Source organism: Mytilus galloprovincialis, chromosome 8, assembly GCF_965363235.1.
Source record: "Mytilus galloprovincialis chromosome 8, xbMytGall1.hap1.1, whole genome shotgun sequence".
In the NCBI taxonomy this organism is placed as follows: Eukaryota; Metazoa; Mollusca; class Bivalvia; order Mytilida; family Mytilidae; genus Mytilus; species Mytilus galloprovincialis.
Window position 1 is genome coordinate 80,564,224 of NC_134845.1, and position 18,351 is coordinate 80,582,574.

Genomic DNA, 18,351 nt, shown 5'->3' on the forward strand with positions numbered 1-18,351 from the left:
TTACAAATTTTTATCATGTTTTTGTCAAACCTGCAACTTCTGTCCAACATAGATAGCTAAACTTGTAAAAGCATAATATTTCAGAAGGTAGAAGACCTGGATTATTCATACTTTATATAGATGCCTTATGTTATGAAGTTTCCGTCTGTCATGTATGTGCCATGTCCTTGGCCTCATTTTCATGGTTCAGTGACTACTTGAAAAAAAGTTAAGATATTTAGTAAACATATGTAAAAAAAAATCTAATTTTCTTTGTATTGCTCTTATTATGACTTATTGGGTATTTATATTTGGTATGTGTATACCTGGCAAGGTCCTCATGCCCATCAAGACAGTTTTCACTTGACATTAACCTCAACCTCATTTCCTGTATCCATGAACGTTTTCCTGGTTGAATAAATTTTTCAGATACTTTAAATAATAGGTCTACCACATTTGGTGTATGGAATGATTGTAAGGTGTTCATATCCAACTGGCAGGTGTCATCTGACCGTAACCTCATTTTCATTGTTCAATGGATATATACACAATGTAGTTTTTGTGTTTGAGTCGGTTTTTCTTATACTGTATGCAATAAGTTTACTATAATTGGTGTATGGAATATTTGTAAGGTTTACATGTCCATCTGGCAGGTGTAATAATCTGACCTTGATCTCATTTTCATGGTTCAGTTTTGTGTGTTTATCTGTTGTTCTAATACTGTATGCAATGCATGTAGGTTACCTATATTAAGCCACTGCCACCCCTATGTCGAGCTTTCTGGTACACAAGTCGCAGGCTCTACAAAAATTATCAGGAACATAATTATTCACTCATATATATGGAAAATAAACCGACTACGCCATTGCTAAAATGAATAAAAAGGCGTCAACTTTAGGGTAAGTTAACAAATGGACAATTTCACCTTCATTACCTGTATCTCTTGGTTTTATACTTCCTTGTGAGCAGCAGTCCTCTATCAAGATAATCATTAAAGTAATACAAGCCCTAAAATAGCATTATTAAAAACTTATCAAATACATTATAGACAAGGCAACAATTATCAAAACACAGCAACAAAAACCCTCAAAAACCAAGAATGATCTCTTTTGGCTTGATTGAACTAAAATAGCAACTTAAACAAGAATGTGTCCAAGGTACACGGATGACCCACTCGCACCATCATTTTCCATGATCAATGGACCCTAAAATTGGGATCAAAAGTCCAATTTGGCTTTGAAATTAGAAAGATCATATCATAAGCAACAGGTGTACTAAGTTTTCAGCTTCATCAAAAACTACCTTGACCAAAAACTTTAACCTGAAGCAGGACAGACGAATAAATGGACAAACGAATGAAGGGATGCATGCACAGACCAGAAACAATAATTCCCCTCGACTATTGTAGGTAGGACATAAAAATAAATTTATAATTTGTTGATATATGCCTACAGCAGATTTTTTCCAATGAAAAGACTTAACATGATCTACATAAAGCAAAGACTTGGCGGAGGGGTTTCTTGAACTTGTAAGAAATAGGTTTAGAGTTTTGCTCCATGTTGAAGGTGCCAGATTGACTTGAGATAAAGAGAAGCAGTGAAAGCACTTTCTTTTTCTTTTGGTGTTGTATCCAATTCTCTACACACCAGTTTTTCTCGTCATGTTGCCCAATTATAGCCCTTCATGAAGAAAATTTAGTGAAACTTGACAGTATTCTTCTAGCTTGCTACAGCACTCCATGCTGTTGTTGAGCTTATATTTGAACTTAATAGACAATAGGTAATGCAGTCACTTTTAGTGATCAAGGGGAATAATCTTGGCAATATCATTTCATTGGTTTATTTTGAAAGTCTTATTTTCTCTTCATTTGTTCCATAGTCACCTTCCTGTATTTTATGGCTCACTATATGGTATGAGTTTGTTTATTGTTGAAGGCTGTTCCTTAACCTGTAATTTTCACAGCTGTTATCTTTTGGTCTATATAGATACCAGGTAATTGTCTCATTGGCAGTCATATCACATTTTCTTAGTTTTATAACAACTTTGGCTTTGAAATCAAAAGAAGGACATACATTTCTTTTCCAGTTTCCCATGCAGGTCTATGATAGGTCTTTGATATTATTCATAGTGATTTTTTCCACTTCAACTGGAATTAAATCCAATTGCCACTTGTGATCGATCTATTAATAAATTTATTTTGGATGATTTGCTGCCATATAGCATTAATTATGTATGTTTTCTAATAATTACCAAATGCTTTCCATCCAAAATTTCTCATTAAAACAAGGAAAATAAATTTAGTTTATATATAGTATTACATTTATTAATCATTTCGTAACATATAAAAACACTTTGCATGAAATATCACATATATGATCAAGATTAAATACATTCTCAAACAACCACTCTTACTGGACTTGTTTAAAACATACAACATTAATATAATTTATTGGTTTCTTTTTTAAAAAGTCATACAGCTATTAAACTTTTACTTACTTATAGTATATAATTTGGATTCATTAATTTATTATTCGTTAGATACCAATTTTATGGTTTCATGAGGTGAACCATGAATTCAAATGTTCAACAATTAAAAAATTTCTATGGCTTTGAATGCACAGCCTTTTTCAGACAGACAAGGACTCGAATTGTACTAAAACAAATAACGTGTTGAACACAAATTCATACAATTATGAAAAGTCTGTACAGTAATTATAAGGTGAGGTATACTACACTCCTTTAAAAGTAGACAAGTACGACAGATTAACGATCTATATGTCTGTAGGACTAGACTACTCCAAAATGAGGGTAGTATACCTTACTGAATAATGACTTCCAGTGTTCAGCTAGCAAGTAAGCAAGTCAAAGATATAACTTTTACCTACACATTCTTTGCATTTTGCTGTAACTTAGAATGAAAGTAAGAGCTTTATCTAAACATAACAAACATTATTATCCAATAACTACATTCAATTTCACTCAACACCTCTAACAATTGTTCACACCCTACTATTGGACTCTGAGAACACAGTCACAAACTTTTTATTCATATTTTTCAAACATTTTCACAATACATTCTTCAACACCATATACTACTTATAATCTGTTACAGAAGTAAGTTGTGGAGTAAATATATTGGCTCCAGTGTTTTCATTAATTTATTTCATGTACTGATTTTCAGAGATTTTGTTGAAAAATGAGTACCACAATATTAACTGTCAAAAATATATCTTCTACACTTTGTAAAAAAAATAATCACAAAAATACTAAACTCCAAGGAAAATTCAAAACTAAAAAGGATTATGGTTCAATTTCCATGAAAATACATTTTTGCTCAATAGATAAAATATTGGCTTCCACAGAATTTTTTTTACACAGTATGCTATGTTAAATTAAATAATTAAATAAACTGTAAAATAATAAATGCATTTGACATCACAATTTATATATCTTTTTTATCATGTTTATGGTTTAAAATATTATAAAGTTTGAGCTATTTAGTTAAAACGAATGTGGCAAGGAAAGAGAATTGTATTTTTAGACATGGGTCATAATAAAATCATTGTATGTCCTTTGGTGTATGCAACTCTTAGCCAGAATGACGAATTGTTCATAAATTTAATTTCAGAGATGGAAAAAAAATACAGCACTATTACATTAATCATGATATTTTAACAGAAATGGCAAGATCTCTTAGAAACTTTACCACACACAACTTATATCATCTGTTTCTTAGAGCTGTTCCAGAATAAATTGTAGGGGAAAGGGGAGGGGACATCTTGTAAAATTAATGGGTGTTGGTTATTATAGATTATTAGCCTGAACAATCATAGATTGGTTGAAGTTTATTCGCTCAGCAACAATTATAGAAATAATCAGCAGAAATTTTAGGCATTCTTCTGTACACTCTCCCCCCTCCCCCTTCCCAACACACACACCTTTTCTATATAAATATATTTAATTTTTGGAACAGCCCTAAATTCATTAAATGCTAGACTTGTTTCAATTAGTTTAACCCACATAAGGATTTTGAGCTTCACCAAGTCAATGTGTTCCTATAAGCATTGAAATCTGTTAAATGCAGGTATAAACTTCAGCATACAGGTATCCACATTCTGTGTTTGTTTAATATAAACAATCTTCCACGAGGAGAAGACAAGATAATGTTTCCTTTCATCAACTTTTCCCCGATCCTGTCTTTTTTTCCTCATCTCCTGTCTCTTTATCCCCATCTTCTAACTTTTTGTCTGCCACTTCTGCTAAAGCTTCCCGTATTAGTGCAACAAGTCCATTTTCATCAACAGCTGTTTGTCCTGAATTAAAATTCAGAGAAGTGTTTTTAAAAATATCATCGTTTTGGTTTATAACATTAATTTCTAGATACAATATTATTATAATATTTGTTATCTGTTAACTTACAATTATATCCTAATATTTTTTTTATTATTCTAATTCTATGCTCACACGCATTTGTTTTCAAGGTTCTTGAAATAGTATGGTATTCAAAATTTGGGAGATATTTTTACTTGTTTACATGCCGGACCACAAAAAGCCAAACATTCATATCTTTAATAAGCAAATTAAAAATCACAGTTACCTAATTTATTCTTTATAAACATGAATACATACATCTAATAAATACCTATTAAATTAAAATTTCCTAGAAGAAGCTATCATCATCCAAAGATTTTTCTTTTTATCTTCCCAAGAAATGAATCATCATCATCATGCTCAGACAATCTTTCCCCAGAAGTGGTTTTCTCACCCGATTTCTCTCCCGAATCTAAAACAGAGAAGGGACTGTCAGCTTATCTCAAAATGGAATTATATCAAGTTTATAGAATCCTTTTTATGTTCTAGATTTGAACAGAAAGATTCTGGAGTAAGTTTTACGTCTGAAATGTGTGTTCTATTGTCATCATGCATTTAAATACCAGATATTGATATTCTTCTAGGAAATTTTAAGTATTATATTTTTATCAATAATTGCAAATGAAATTTTTATAAATAATTAATTTACTGGATAACAAAAATCACCAAAATAATCAATCACCATTACCTCCCATCTGAAAGAAATCTGATGTACAGCCTGACTTGGTACATGCACAAAATATGGTGGGGTTAAACCAATAGTTTTAAAGTTCTCATAAACCTTCCCCTTTGCAACTGCCTTTCAAGAAGATATGTCTCAAAATATAAAATTGAGAAATGAATGGGGAATTAAAATAGCATTAATCAAGTGCAGCTAAAAATCTCATCTTATTGATTAAGTTGCTTTTAAAAAAACAATAACAAGAAGCCTGTCTATTTTTTGCTAGGAAGTTTTAAAATGAGAAATAACTGGAAACAAGAAGTGTAAATGAAAAAAAGTTTGGTTTATCAACTACAGCAACGTTTTTCAACTTTCACAAAGTTGTAGTTCACATGCCTGTAAACAGCCCCTACCCATTACCAGTGTGAAAACTGTGAGTCAAAAGTTGTACCTTCAATGAAGAAATACCATTCTTTGTTTTAAACTTACCTTGTGCTGTATTTACAATGCCGTTTACTGTGCCTTTAACTTTCTCTGTTTCAGCATAGGCTAACATTAATGCTTCTTGTTCTTTACTTAAAGATCTGTTATAAATATGACAAATAAATGTAAGGATTGAAAAACAGAAACAGTTGCTAATTGGACATCATGCAAGGCCAACAAACTTCACAATTTGGATATTTCAGTTTCACAAAATGAAACTATATACAATATTTATGACTAAAATTTTCTTTAATTTTAATTTCTTGTGACATTGATTATCTGCTGACCCCCTTTGAAAGTTATTAATTCACCTCTGCATTAACTTTTTTGGGGTGTATAATTTCTACCAACAAATAAAAGGTGCTGCATCACTGATACAGCAACTGAACAACAAAAAACCACATGTGGAGCAGGATTTGTTTATCATTTAAGGGCAACTGGGATCCCCAATCATCTGTTTTAATGGGGTTCCAGTTGCTCAGTCTAGTTTCTATGTTGTGTTTTGTTTTCTGTTGTTGTTTTTTTTTTCTCCCTCTTTTTTTGCCATGACATTGGTTGGTTTATTTCCAAGTTTTGAGTTTGAATGTTTCTTTGGTACCTTTCACCTCTCTTCTAGAGTTTCATAAAAAAAATAACAAAATACAAGATCAATATTATACTTCAAGCCTCCCCATGTCAACACTTTTACTTACACAGGGACTTTTATATGAAGATGTACATAATGGTCACCATGTCCATAACTGTTAACTCTCTTCAGACCTTTCCCAGCCAATCGTATTCTATCATGTGACTGACTACCTGCAGGTATCTATAAACAGAATATATTTTAGTTTCAGGCATAGCAAACAAAAGAAACAAATAAATATAGAGTTACTCATGTCAACTTATTTATAAATAAAATTTGAAATGATGAACTTGATCTGGATTAACACACTGGGAATTAGACAATTTTGAAGAAACAAAGACATAAAGTTCTAGGCAAATGAAAACTGTTTACTTTCTGCTGCAAGCTAATGATTCAAAAGAATATACCAACTTAATTTATCAACAAAACATAAAGGGGGAATGTGTCCATGGGACAGAGACCATGCCCCCACTCGCATATAACATACAGGGACATAACTCAAGAATGGTGAAAACCCAAATCTGTACTTGATCTAATTATGTCTGGTAATAATCATTGTGTATAAATGTCATAACATTTGATTAAGGCAACCTTAAGTTAGGAGTACAGAAATTCAGCCTTTTTTTCATTTGCAAAGGGGCATAACTCTAGATAGAATGCCAACGGTAATAGTGACTCCACAATAATTCAAACTTTATCTGTGTTTTGTTTTAATAAGCATTTTGTATAAGATTCATAACATTTGTTTGAAGCAAACTTAAGAGAATGGAAACGAAAATATTTCAGCTATTTTACCATTTGTAAAGGGGCTTCACTCTAGAACAGTAAAAGTGATGCCACCAAACTTCATCAGTCTTTTGTGTTGTGTATAAATTACTGATAAAAGAAATATCTTAATTTCCAGTACTAAATCTTACATTTAGTAAAATTTCCTCATAAACCCCTGGAATTCTGATTGTACCACCTAATACAGCTTGTGCTACACTTATATGTATTTCACTGTGTAGATCAGCTCCTTGTCTTTTGAAATCTCGACTTTTAGCTACCTGTAATATAAATGTAATATAAAACAAATGACCATTTCACAAATATTCATCACCTGGATTGTAATTCAATAATCCTATAGTCATAAATATATTTTTCTTACATCTAAAATTTGAACTAGTGTTCTAAATACTCCTAAATAAAAATTTAAAATTTATATTCAAAATTCAGTTTCTTATATAATGCCAGTAACATAAAAAAAAAACATCTATGTTTAAATTGGTGGTGTTCTCACTGTAAACATTTATGGAAACAGGATTAATATTTTTGTCTATATGGCTGTTCCAGTAAACAATAGCTTTAGGTACTTTGAAGGAATTATGTAAAAATTACTGTAAGTGGTCATGGATTTGATGAATCTTAGCCTTATGCATACAGGAACTTTTCTTAAATCCTGCATGTAAACTATGGTCACTATTTACTTGTTTTGTCATATACCTGTCTTCATTAAAATGTATTCCTTTATAAAGCAGGTAACTTTCCTTTTGCTCAGTCTTATTGCATGTATTACCATGTAGAGAGTGACTGCAAATTAGAGAGGATAAGACGAGATCAGAATCACTTACTTTAAATGTGATGAATATCTCCTCCTTCCCTACCATCATTCTGACCGTTTGACCATCTTCAACACCTTTAAATATATACAAAGGAGACACGATAAGTCACAAGGTACTTACTTTAATATTAACATAAAGATAATCAGATCATATGCCCACTTTTAATGTACTGCCATCTTCAATACCTTCAAATAAAAAACTCAAAGTGAGAATTTTTATTGTCAGGAAATTCATTAGATTCAAGATAAAAAAACAAATTGTACTTCAGGCATTTGCTAAAACAAGTATACAAAATAAAAATAAATCATTGTATGACTATATATAAAGCATTAGTTTTTCAATATCAGTATTTCAAAATTTAATTGGAATCTGAATTTTTCTTGATAATTCAGATTTGTATCTATCATGTTTATTGAGATGATCTTGAAATAACTAAATATTTAGCAAGGATGTAGTTAAATAATATAGGAGCTGTGTCTTATAAAAATCATCCTTGTGGCTAAGCTAATGAACATCTATACATCTGTGAACATGTTTCTGGGCGAAAAAATCTCTTCAGGATGTCTGCAACTCTTTGGTCTAGAGTGAAATGTGGTCTCATTGGCAATCATACCAGCTCTTCTTATTTTTATACAACAGTCTGCACCAAAAACTTTTTCAACTACTAGTCTGAAGACAAATATTCCGACATTTTTCTTATTGGTCAAAACAAAGTTTTGCAAAAAGTTACTAGTCCGAATGAAATTTTACAAGTCTGGGGCATCGGACTAGTGGCTAACTGTGCAGACTGATACAATAATAGTAGATATAACAATTACTGAAATTTATCTGAAGAACAATTGTTCAGTTGTTCAAATTCAGTTATTTTTGTAGGAATGATTTAATTTTGACACCAATTTAACGCACTTACCTGCAGGAACAGGTACAACAACCTTTTTTCTCATTATAATATTGCCTTTCCCTTGACATTCTGTACAAGGCTGTTTAATTATCTTTTTAGCACCATAGCACACCCGACAAGTTGATCTCATTACAAAAGGACCCGTTTGTAAATCTTCCTACAAATAGAAATCTAGTCTTTAAGTTTTTAAGTTCCAGTAGAGTTTAGGCCATAGTCACTATATCTTTAGTTTAAAGAATTTGCAAAACCTAAATTTTGCCAAATAGGACATATTAATTTTTTTTTAATTTTTGTCAACTTACCAACTTGTTTTGTAAAATTTTATTAAACCAAATATATGATAACTATGGCCTTTAAACATGTATAAACAACATTTTTAAATTTTCTAAAAAAATGTCAATATTTGTTAACAGCGTTTGGAATAGAATCAGTGATCAGGAAGGACGTGCGCCCTGCGCCTATAGCGCATATCGACCAGAAAGGGCACATAGGGTGACAAATGTAAGCGCCCACGTGGCGCACAATATTTTTCACTTCATTTCGAAATTTAGATATCGTCAAATGGATTTCCGATCGTGTTCCGTACCGCCATGTGTGTATACACAACTATGTAATGTTCCTCCAATGATAGGAGCACCTATATATTTTTGGGACATCTCGGGTGGTTTCCTATTGTGATAGAAACATGCGGTTTAACGTCTCAGGTGTTTTCTGATGGTAATAATAGAACCATGCAGTTTAACTGATTAAATTACCCAAAAAACGTAATTAACCATCATTCTTGATTTAATTTTTTATAAACAACTATAAATTTGTGAAATTTGGCAAGTAAAGACGAGATTTGTCTCTAATTATAATCTTTAAGTTAGTTAAGCTTGCTATTATTTCGATTGAAAAAGCCCAAAGCCTTTTAATAAATATAGTTTTTGTCTCCATAAAAGGCGCTTAACTGTCCTTGTCATTTTTTGGTCTTTGGCTCGTTTTGACATTTTGTAAACATGACTTCATTTAATTGTTGTTTTGTTCTATCAATTAATGATACTCTCTACTGTTAGTCTTGTCATTGTCATGAAGTAATAATAATACAAGAAGTGCAGAGGAAATGCCAGAAATGTCCTCTGATACGGAACGTCTGGAACCAATGTACAAAAAATACATGAACATGTACAAGGCAACAAAAACAGTTTGAATATTGTAAATAAAGGTTATCTTAAATATTGTCCTGTTTGGAGGAAGTTAAAATTTATTATTGTATATTCATTGAAATTGAAATTACAAAATCACAGGAACAATATCCATGATATAATTTAAAATCATAAAGGTAAGTACCACCTCCTCTTTGCACAAATATACATATACTTTTTTTTTTTTTTTTTTTTTACAGTAGTCAATTTAAATGGCCCACCCATTTGACAACATGGCCCATTATTTTTTAAAATGGCCCATTGAATTTATTTTTGGGGGGCCCTGGGCCCATAGTGAAAAAATCCTTCCAGATCACTGTAGAATGTCTTGTTAAAGGCAGAGTTCTCAATATACAAGTTATGACTCATGACCATTCTGACAATGAATACCGCCTAGGTATACAGGATTTTAGTACTCTACCACTGAAGAATTATTACTCATCAAAATTTCTTTCTACACAGGTTAAGCATCATTTTACAGTAATGACATCTTCTAACAAGACTAATTCCAATTTCACATATCTCAATACCAGAATCCTTAATGTAATTAGCCGTACATACCATTCCTGTGCCATTACACTGATGACATCTGACAGCACTTGTTCCTGGCTCACACTTATTCCCGTTACACTTAGGACAAGTGTCCTTCACATTCACATTAATGTCTTTATTAACTCCTCTGGCTGCTTCTTGAAAGCTTAAATCTAATGTGGCCTGAAATACAGAATTCAAATTCATATGAAAATTGATGAGTGAAATTTTCCTATGTTTCAAACAAAATATGTTTCCAAATATTGTCAGTGTAATTATATGAATATTTCTAAATTTGTATAACATGTTTCCCGCAATTTTGTACCATTTACTTTAAAATTATTTGTGTTTGTGCTTGTTTGGGTTATTTTAGAGCTTTTCTTATTCTTGTAATGATTTTTACTGTATTTTTTTTTTATTTAAATAGTGTTATGCTGTTCAAATGATAAATGAAATTAAAGGGTAAGCGGTGTGTCTAGCCCTCCCCCTTACTGGGGGAAGTTGTCTTCCTATATAAAGGTATACATAGACATGGTGCTGGTATAGGCAGATGTTAAAAGTTTCCATTTATCTATTCACAATTTTGATACATTTAGAAGACTGTATGTTACCTTTAACATATTTTTTATTATTTCTGTTTGGTTGCTCTATTCTACTCTACTCTATGCTTAGCTTGAAATCATGCAAACAATACACAAATTGTATAAGCTCTGAACCAAATAAGTTAATGAATACTGTGGATTCATCTATTTTCGTTTATACCAATTTTCATATTTTTATCTAATAAAAGATATTTGATTTCATAGTTTGACTATAAGTTTTTTTTGTTCATTGTTGAACATTTAACATCACAATAAGCCTGTAACCAAGAAATCATTGATAACTGGTATCTAAAGAATGATAATGAATTAACAGTATGCTTTTCACACAATGGCTGCTTGCTGAAACGTCACACAAACTGTTACCAAAGTCAGAAATACACCTTGTGCTGTGACTGCATTCTGCATGATCTGAACCCAAGTTACACCTGAATAGTATTCTTACCTCAGTTGCCGGAGCAAATCCCCATTTTGACGACTCATAATCTGTAAAGTCATTAAATCCTCCTGCTCCTCCCATCTTGAATCCTGCTTGGCCAAAAATATTACGGAACAATTCCTCAGGGTCAATAGAACCATGGAAATTTTCAAATCCTAGAGAGAAAAAGAAGACAATGTTAATTTATTAAGTTTGAAAATCATTGTTTCAACATTTCAACTATGAGAGGTTGAGCATTATCATTTTGAGTCTGTCCCAAGTCAGGAGCCTGTTATTCAGTATTTGTTCTAAGCTCACTTCTGCCATATTTGTTTTTTGAAAATTCTTTTGTTATTAATTATGTCATTTGTTTTCTCATTTAAATTGTTTAAAATATTTCATGTCAGGACCCTTTTATAGCCAACTATACAATATGGAGTTTTCTCATTGTTGAAGGCTGTACGGTTGCCTATAATTGCTTACATCCACTTTCTTTAAACTTCGGTGGATACTTATATTCAGGACAAAAATATTTGAATACCTCAAATCTTAAGCAGTTATCCTACCTACCTTGTGCCTGTCCTCGACTCTGTCCACGAGAAGCTCCACCCATACCTCCCATACCGCCGCCCATACCAAATGTATCATATTCACGTCTTTTTGTGCTATCACTCAAAACCTTAAAACAGGAAAAAATAATTTTAATTCATGACATACAAGAGTTGATAATTGCTGTTAGAAAAAATATCTGCTGTTCATGCTGTTGATTCATTTATGTTTCATGGGTACCAATTTTTGAGCATTGAGGGAAATTGTATTTTGTGGATATTTGATTATGCTGTTTTAAAAGTTACTAAAGATTAACCTTTGGATAATTTGTTTTTTGCTTAACATCTCCATTTTTTTTTACCTATACCCACCAAATCCACAAAAAAATGGTATATAGTAGCCTCTTTGCAATCATACTACAACACTGATATAGATTGATTTGTGTTTAACGCCACTTTCAACACTATACTGTCAGTTGGTATTGATGGAATAGGTGTATTATATCTCATGTAAAGGTTTATCATGCTTATTAATCTATCTTTTGTCACTTTTCCTTGTACAGTCCTTACTTCGTAGGCTTCTGACACGTCCTGGAATTTTTTAGCAGACCCGGCATCATTCTTGCTCACATCAGGGTGGTGCTTTTTGGCAAGCTACAATGAAAGAAATACAGAAAGTAGAATAGATTAATATTGACTAGTTTGACAAGATTCACTGAAAAAATATATCATCTTGGTTATTGTGGTTAGTAACTCTGTGCAGTTATCCCTAATCAGGATCTAGAAGTATAGCTGGAAAGTAGGTAGATTCACATAAGGTGTGATCAAACAAACAGATATGTTATTTTCACTGTTTTATATAAAAAAAATGAGTTTATGTAAAAAAAACCTACAAAACAGACCAAAATTCATCATACTCATCATTTTTTTTGTATTCAAATTTCCTTAATCATGTAGGTCAATCAAAGTCTTGAAGATGTACACATGCATGAGGTTGATTTTTATCATTTGATAACAAAATTAAGATCAACTAGCTGACTATTTCATTGCACTTTGTAATTATCCAAGTAGAAATGTGTGACCCCTAAAGTTAAGGCCAAAAAAAAAGTATGCGTGTTCAATGTACCCCTTCCTACCCTAATTTTTATCCCTTACCCGTAAGTTTTTTTTTGCCATTTTTGATTAAGCAAGTTGTTAAAGTCACAATGTTGCTCCCAAAGACTCAAAATAAAAAATAAAATCCCCACCTACCCTTGGTTTTTTTCAGCATGTGACAGTAAACACACATACTTTTTTGTTTGGTCTAATACCAATCATCACCTATAATATTAAGGCTCTCCAGTTAGTTACTTATACTTGCCTCATAGTAAGCTTTTTTAATAGCCTTAGCATCTGCATTTTTTGGAACCCCTAAAAGTTCATAATAGTCCTTTTTGTTGTTGGGCGAACTTCTGTGAATTTTTCTGTGTAAACAACAGGTTTTGTGAGCAACGGACAATAAATCTGAAATTACAGAAAGATATATATATATAGATATTTATTAGTTTAAACATATTTATTTATAGTGGATTGGACCACAATTTATTGCAATTAAATTTTATATTAATCCCTTTCCACTTTTGGGGTGCGAGTGCTGCCTTGTAGTGGCATTAGCCTGCTCTGTTTTGAAATCTACAAGGGCGCCTTTTACATGTAAGATATATGGCTCTCTCTTAACACGGGTTAGCCATTCATTGTCACCTTCTGACAAACCAGGGGTCACCACACTTCAAAATTATAGGGAGAAGTCACTTCTCCCTGGCACCCAAACAGGGAGAAGTGAAGACCCAACAGGGAGACTTCAGGGAGAAGTGAAGGCCCAACAGGGAGACTTCAGGGAAAATCGACAGATCGCGTTTATACTTTTTATGAACAAAATTTTCAAAGAATCTATCCTTTTTGTTACTTTTCGAACCATTTTTGCATGACAATTGCTAAGGAAGTACATTTTGTAAGTTCTTGTCTTGCCATGCTTGTAGTCTGAAATACTTTTTTATTTACATGTGTACCTATGCAAATTGTCAAAAAATATCATGACATAAGGACCATAAGTTAATGGCATAAGAGCTATGTTTATTCTGGTAGGTCTGGATGAATTGAAGATTTGACATGGATCAAACTATGCTGCATTTCAAAGATTTTAAAATTAAAACAAAGTCTAAGAACCTTTTAAAACAAAAATAATACTCAATTAAGAAAAGTTAAAATATGGTTTCACTGTCTTCCATAGCTAAGATCATGATTCAAAAATGTATTCGTTCTTAAAATAATATTTAATAAGAAATCAGAGAAAAAACTGTCTGACATGTGTTGAAAACGTAAAGTAAAACTGTTCATTTCAAATCGTGTACATGTAATCGCACACGTTTGCGTTATTTTCATGGAAATGCCGATTTCCAAAATCAAGTTGCCGTTAGAAATGTATGTAATTGATTCTAAAACACTTCATGAGTGTTTTAATATGACTAAATCACAAAAAGTAACATCGGAAAAGTCGTATTTTTCATAACCGGATTTGAATAGGTACTTGTAAATCAAAAACAAATACGGTGTGATCCGCGTCAAAAATTCTTACTTTATATTTTTCAAAAATATACGACTTTGGAAGTAAATATTGCCAATCCTAATCAAATTAATTAGCAGATATTCATTGAAATACTGTTTTAAGAACCTTTAGCTGAAACAAAGCACATGTATCAGTCTGTAAAACAAAATCCTGAACGAAAAACCGACTGCGTTTTGTAGTTTATAATCGTTGTGTTGGTTCCAGGCAGTGTACTAAACTACGTACGTAGCAAATATACAAGTGGATACCAGTTGATAATATTCTGTTTTTGAAAAGAAATCTGAATTTTTTTATGGGCATCACATATTGTCAGTAAATATAAGAAAATTAAAATTAATAGTGCATATCAGTATGGATTAAGTAAATGATGAGAGTTGAAAAGATGAAATGGCGCCATCTACAATTTTCAATAACAAAGATGCATGGCGGACAATAAACAATCATAACAAAATCGAGATTTTTCTTTTTTCTCGCTTCATTTTTGCTTATAGTACACCCGGGAAAGCAATTTTTATGTTAAAGTATGATACTATCGCGGAGAAATCAGTTCTGAATTTGAGGAAAACATGCTTTGAATTTCAATACCTAACGGTCGTTTACGTTTGATTCGAGAATTTCTCAAAAATCATGAGGCGACATTGGGGAATTTTACTGAAAATCGAGGGCGACATAAACTTCTCCCTGGAGCTTTTCTAGAGCGAAGTGGGGAGACCTAGAGCGACTTTGTCGCTCACTTCGCCTGGTGTGGTGACCCCTGCAAACTATCATCATTTCCTCAAGACTATACTCGCAAATGGTTTCAAGGGAAAGCAGAAAATTCAGTACCTGAAATTTTCATCCCAGAATGAAAATCGAAGCAGGAACCTTTGTGTTAGTATAGTAGTCTAACCACTACACTCTTATAGATATTTCTTGCTTGGAGACCTCAATTCTTACTTAACGCAGAAACCATAATACACTCCTATCAATGTTGACCAGACAGAATATTTTGAATGACTATCTTCATCATCATCATGTTCATACAGATTTTATAATTGTTTCCAGTGCTCATTGGTGCTAAGTCAGGTAGAGAATGAATGACTTTAAAACTAGGTTTGTTTATAGTTTATATCTTTACATTTTACCAAGCCATCTCAGATCATAGGTTGAATAGTTTTTCAAACATTTTAACATTTTTTTAATTATATTCTGCTTGTCTTTAACTCAGTCCTGACCTCTTTTCCACGAGTGCGACCTTTCAAACAAAAGTGTGTAGCATTTACACAAGCAAGAAGACAGGTGCAACATGTGGGACAGGATCTGCTTACTACACCTAACCCATTGTTGGTTAAAATTGTTTTGCTCTGCTTATGGAGTTTTATATTCTTTCAGTACTGTTGTTTGTCTTTACCTTGGTTTTTTTAAAATCTTTCAATGGTGAGTTTGCATGCCCATTTGATATCTTCACAGGGTCTTGCTTAGTGAGTCAGACCACAGCACTAAAACAAGCCCCTGTGATTTCTTTTTTAGTACCTCTAACAGTCTAAAGCTCTTTAACATTAATAAAGGGAACAAAACAAATGTCAAAACTACATATCAGACGGCTTTACCTATTGATTTCTTTGATTGCATTGATAGAAAACTTCAGTCATTGACTGAATAGACCCTGAATACATATGACGCAATTAAGTTCTAAGCCGGGGACGTTTCGACCTTGTCGGTCATGCAGAATGTTTAGTGCATATTTAAAGATTTACTTGTTTTGGAAGTTGATTTCAAAATTAGAGATGAGGAACAACGTCTTTCGATGTGATGACATGTATCGTCAGGGAAAGAAGACCTTCCTGAGACAACCACTGTTGCATTTAGTTTCTTATTTCCAAGCCGACAGCATGCTCCCCTTAGAGCAGCCATTTTCCGTCTGCTGAAAATCAAGAGGGAAATAAAAAGTTAATACCGAAAACCGGTCTCACTAATTAGCGACAACAAGAATTTTAGCGACAACAAGCGACAACAAGCGACAACAAGAATTATTTTAGCGACAACAAGCGACAACAAGAATTATTTTAGCGACAACAAGCGACAAGAAACTATTTAGCGACAAGAAAACATATTTTTTTTAATTAAAATTAATTATTGCAATAAATATTAAAAGAATGTGCAAAAGAAAATAATTTTAGCGACAAGAAAGTTAAAATTGATAGAAAAAAATGAAACATTATTTACATAATATTTTATCATCTATTATGTATAACAGCCAGTATTACGTTTAATTATTGTGTTATGAGATTACTTTTCCTTGTGTTTTAGAACATATTATTTATCTTATAATTTGTTTTTTAAAACTCTTTTCGTGCAATATATATTAAGCTCGCAAAATGAATTATTTGTGCATTATTGTCCTGAAAATATTGACACAAATTGTGAAATACAAAGAACTGAAATCAAACAAGAGGAAAAGAAAATTGAAATGTGAATGTTTTCATCTTTTTATTTGCTTAATTATTGCCTCATTAAACGATATTTATCATGTTTATGCATATTGATTGAAGATGAAAGGAAATTAATGACAATCTTGAGTTTTCAACATCTTGCTTTATCTATGTATTTAGACATTTTTTTTGTATGGGAATAATGTTCCTTGTTTCCCGTACGTACATATTAAATTCGAGCACTTATGATTTCTTAATATGACAAAAAGGAAAGTATATGGCCAGGGATATCTGATGAGGATCTCAATTAAGAACTACATGGAGGTCTTTACTACCAGTTAACATTTTATATAATAAACTACACAGACTCAGATCTGTGATTCTTTTCAAAGCAGAACCAAATACATTGTACGATGAAAGTTCAAACCATGTACTGGGTTCCGAAGCTGCACATAACTCATTACAAACAAAGATGTATTTCGTCTTTAAGCCATTGTTCCACTACTAAACTATGTATTCTACTTACTAGTACACTTGGTACACTCAAAAACCTGATAATAAGATGTTCAAATAAGGCCTTTGAAAATAGTGGAATAATTGGAGTGTCAAAATTATTTTGAAGTACTTGATAAATTGCATGCTTATAATTTGTGCTTTTGATTTTTCTACCCTATATACCACTGTGCCTCGTAGTCTTATTAAGAAAAAAATCCCACACCTCGTGCATTGAACGTGCATTTAAAAAAAATTCAGAATGCAAATATATATATTCAAACTCTTTCAGGTCATTTTTTAGTATTACTAACGAACAAAAGAACTATGTCAATTGGACCTGCTTTGATACCATAACTGCCCTTAAATTTTTACTAGATATCATTTTTGTCTGCTATGGAGTTTACGTATATTGTCAAGCCGTATCAGAATTCCAATGGGGAATAACTGTGCACCACTTATTGCTGACCTGTTTCTGTTTTGTTATGAGTTACAATTAATGCAAAAATTCAGCAAGGGAAGGGATTGTGCTTGATTTTCATATGATGAAGACATAATCTTTCAATCAGTCCAGGACCTGACTTATTTTAATATTTCATTTACTGTTATCTGTTTTTGTCCATTTTAATTCCTTGTTATCTGTTATAAGCCAAATCAATTTGTTGTTATGCTGTTATTGGGACCCCCCTTGCCCCCCCCTCTATATAGATTCTAATAAAACATTTTAATTAGACATATCTGCTCGTATATTTAAAAAAAACATTCAATACAAATTTCTTTATATCTAATAAAAAAAAATGTTTTCTTGTCGCCAAATAGTCTTCTTGTCGCTTGTTGTCGCTAAAATAATTCTTGTTGTCGCTTGTTGTCGCTTGTTGTCGCTTCTTGACGCTTGTTGTCGCTAATTAGTGAGACCCCCGAAAACAAATTATGTAATTCTAT

General features: G+C 32.2%; 1 protein-coding gene across 2 annotated transcripts; it reads right to left on the minus strand.

Annotated features, from left to right (window-relative positions):
• Positions 1-2,282: 2,282 nt before the first annotated feature.
• LOC143042657 (dnaJ homolog l(2)tid, mitochondrial-like) lies at positions 2,283-16,404 on the minus strand. Of its 2 annotated transcripts, XM_076215072.1 has the most exons (13): positions 16,243-16,404; positions 13,262-13,404; positions 12,472-12,555; positions 11,924-12,032; positions 11,381-11,529; positions 10,367-10,519; positions 8,631-8,778; positions 7,730-7,794; positions 7,037-7,165; positions 6,187-6,302; positions 5,501-5,595; positions 4,622-4,762; positions 4,155-4,292 (listed from the first exon to the last, which is right to left on the minus strand). In XM_076215072.1, the coding sequence occupies exons 1-12, from the start codon at positions 16,397-16,399 to the stop codon at positions 4,656-4,658; spliced, it is 1,455 nt and encodes a 484-aa protein (XP_076071187.1). In that variant the 5' UTR covers positions 16,400-16,404; the 3' UTR covers positions 4,155-4,292; positions 4,622-4,655. The 2 variants fall into 2 exon arrangements, with proteins under 2 accessions (XP_076071186.1, XP_076071187.1); XM_076215071.1 differs by lacking the exon at positions 4,622-4,762 and having other exon boundaries at positions 2,283-4,292.
• Positions 16,405-18,351: the final 1,947 nt, after the last annotated feature.

Excerpts from the sequence above, each read along its gene's own strand:
- LOC143042657 (XM_076215071.1), bottom strand. The coding sequence starts at position 16,399 with ATGGCTGCTCTAAGGGGAGCATGCTGTCGGCTTGGAAATAAGAAACTA. Across the intron at positions 7,166-7,729 it reads AGATATTCATCACATTTAAA|GTAGCTAAAAGTCGAGATTT; the intron begins GTAAGTGATTCT and ends TTTATATTACAG. Across the intron at positions 6,303-7,036 it reads ATGAGGAAATTTTACTAAAT|ATACCTGCAGGTAGTCAGTC; the intron begins GTAAGATTTAGT and ends TTCTGTTTATAG.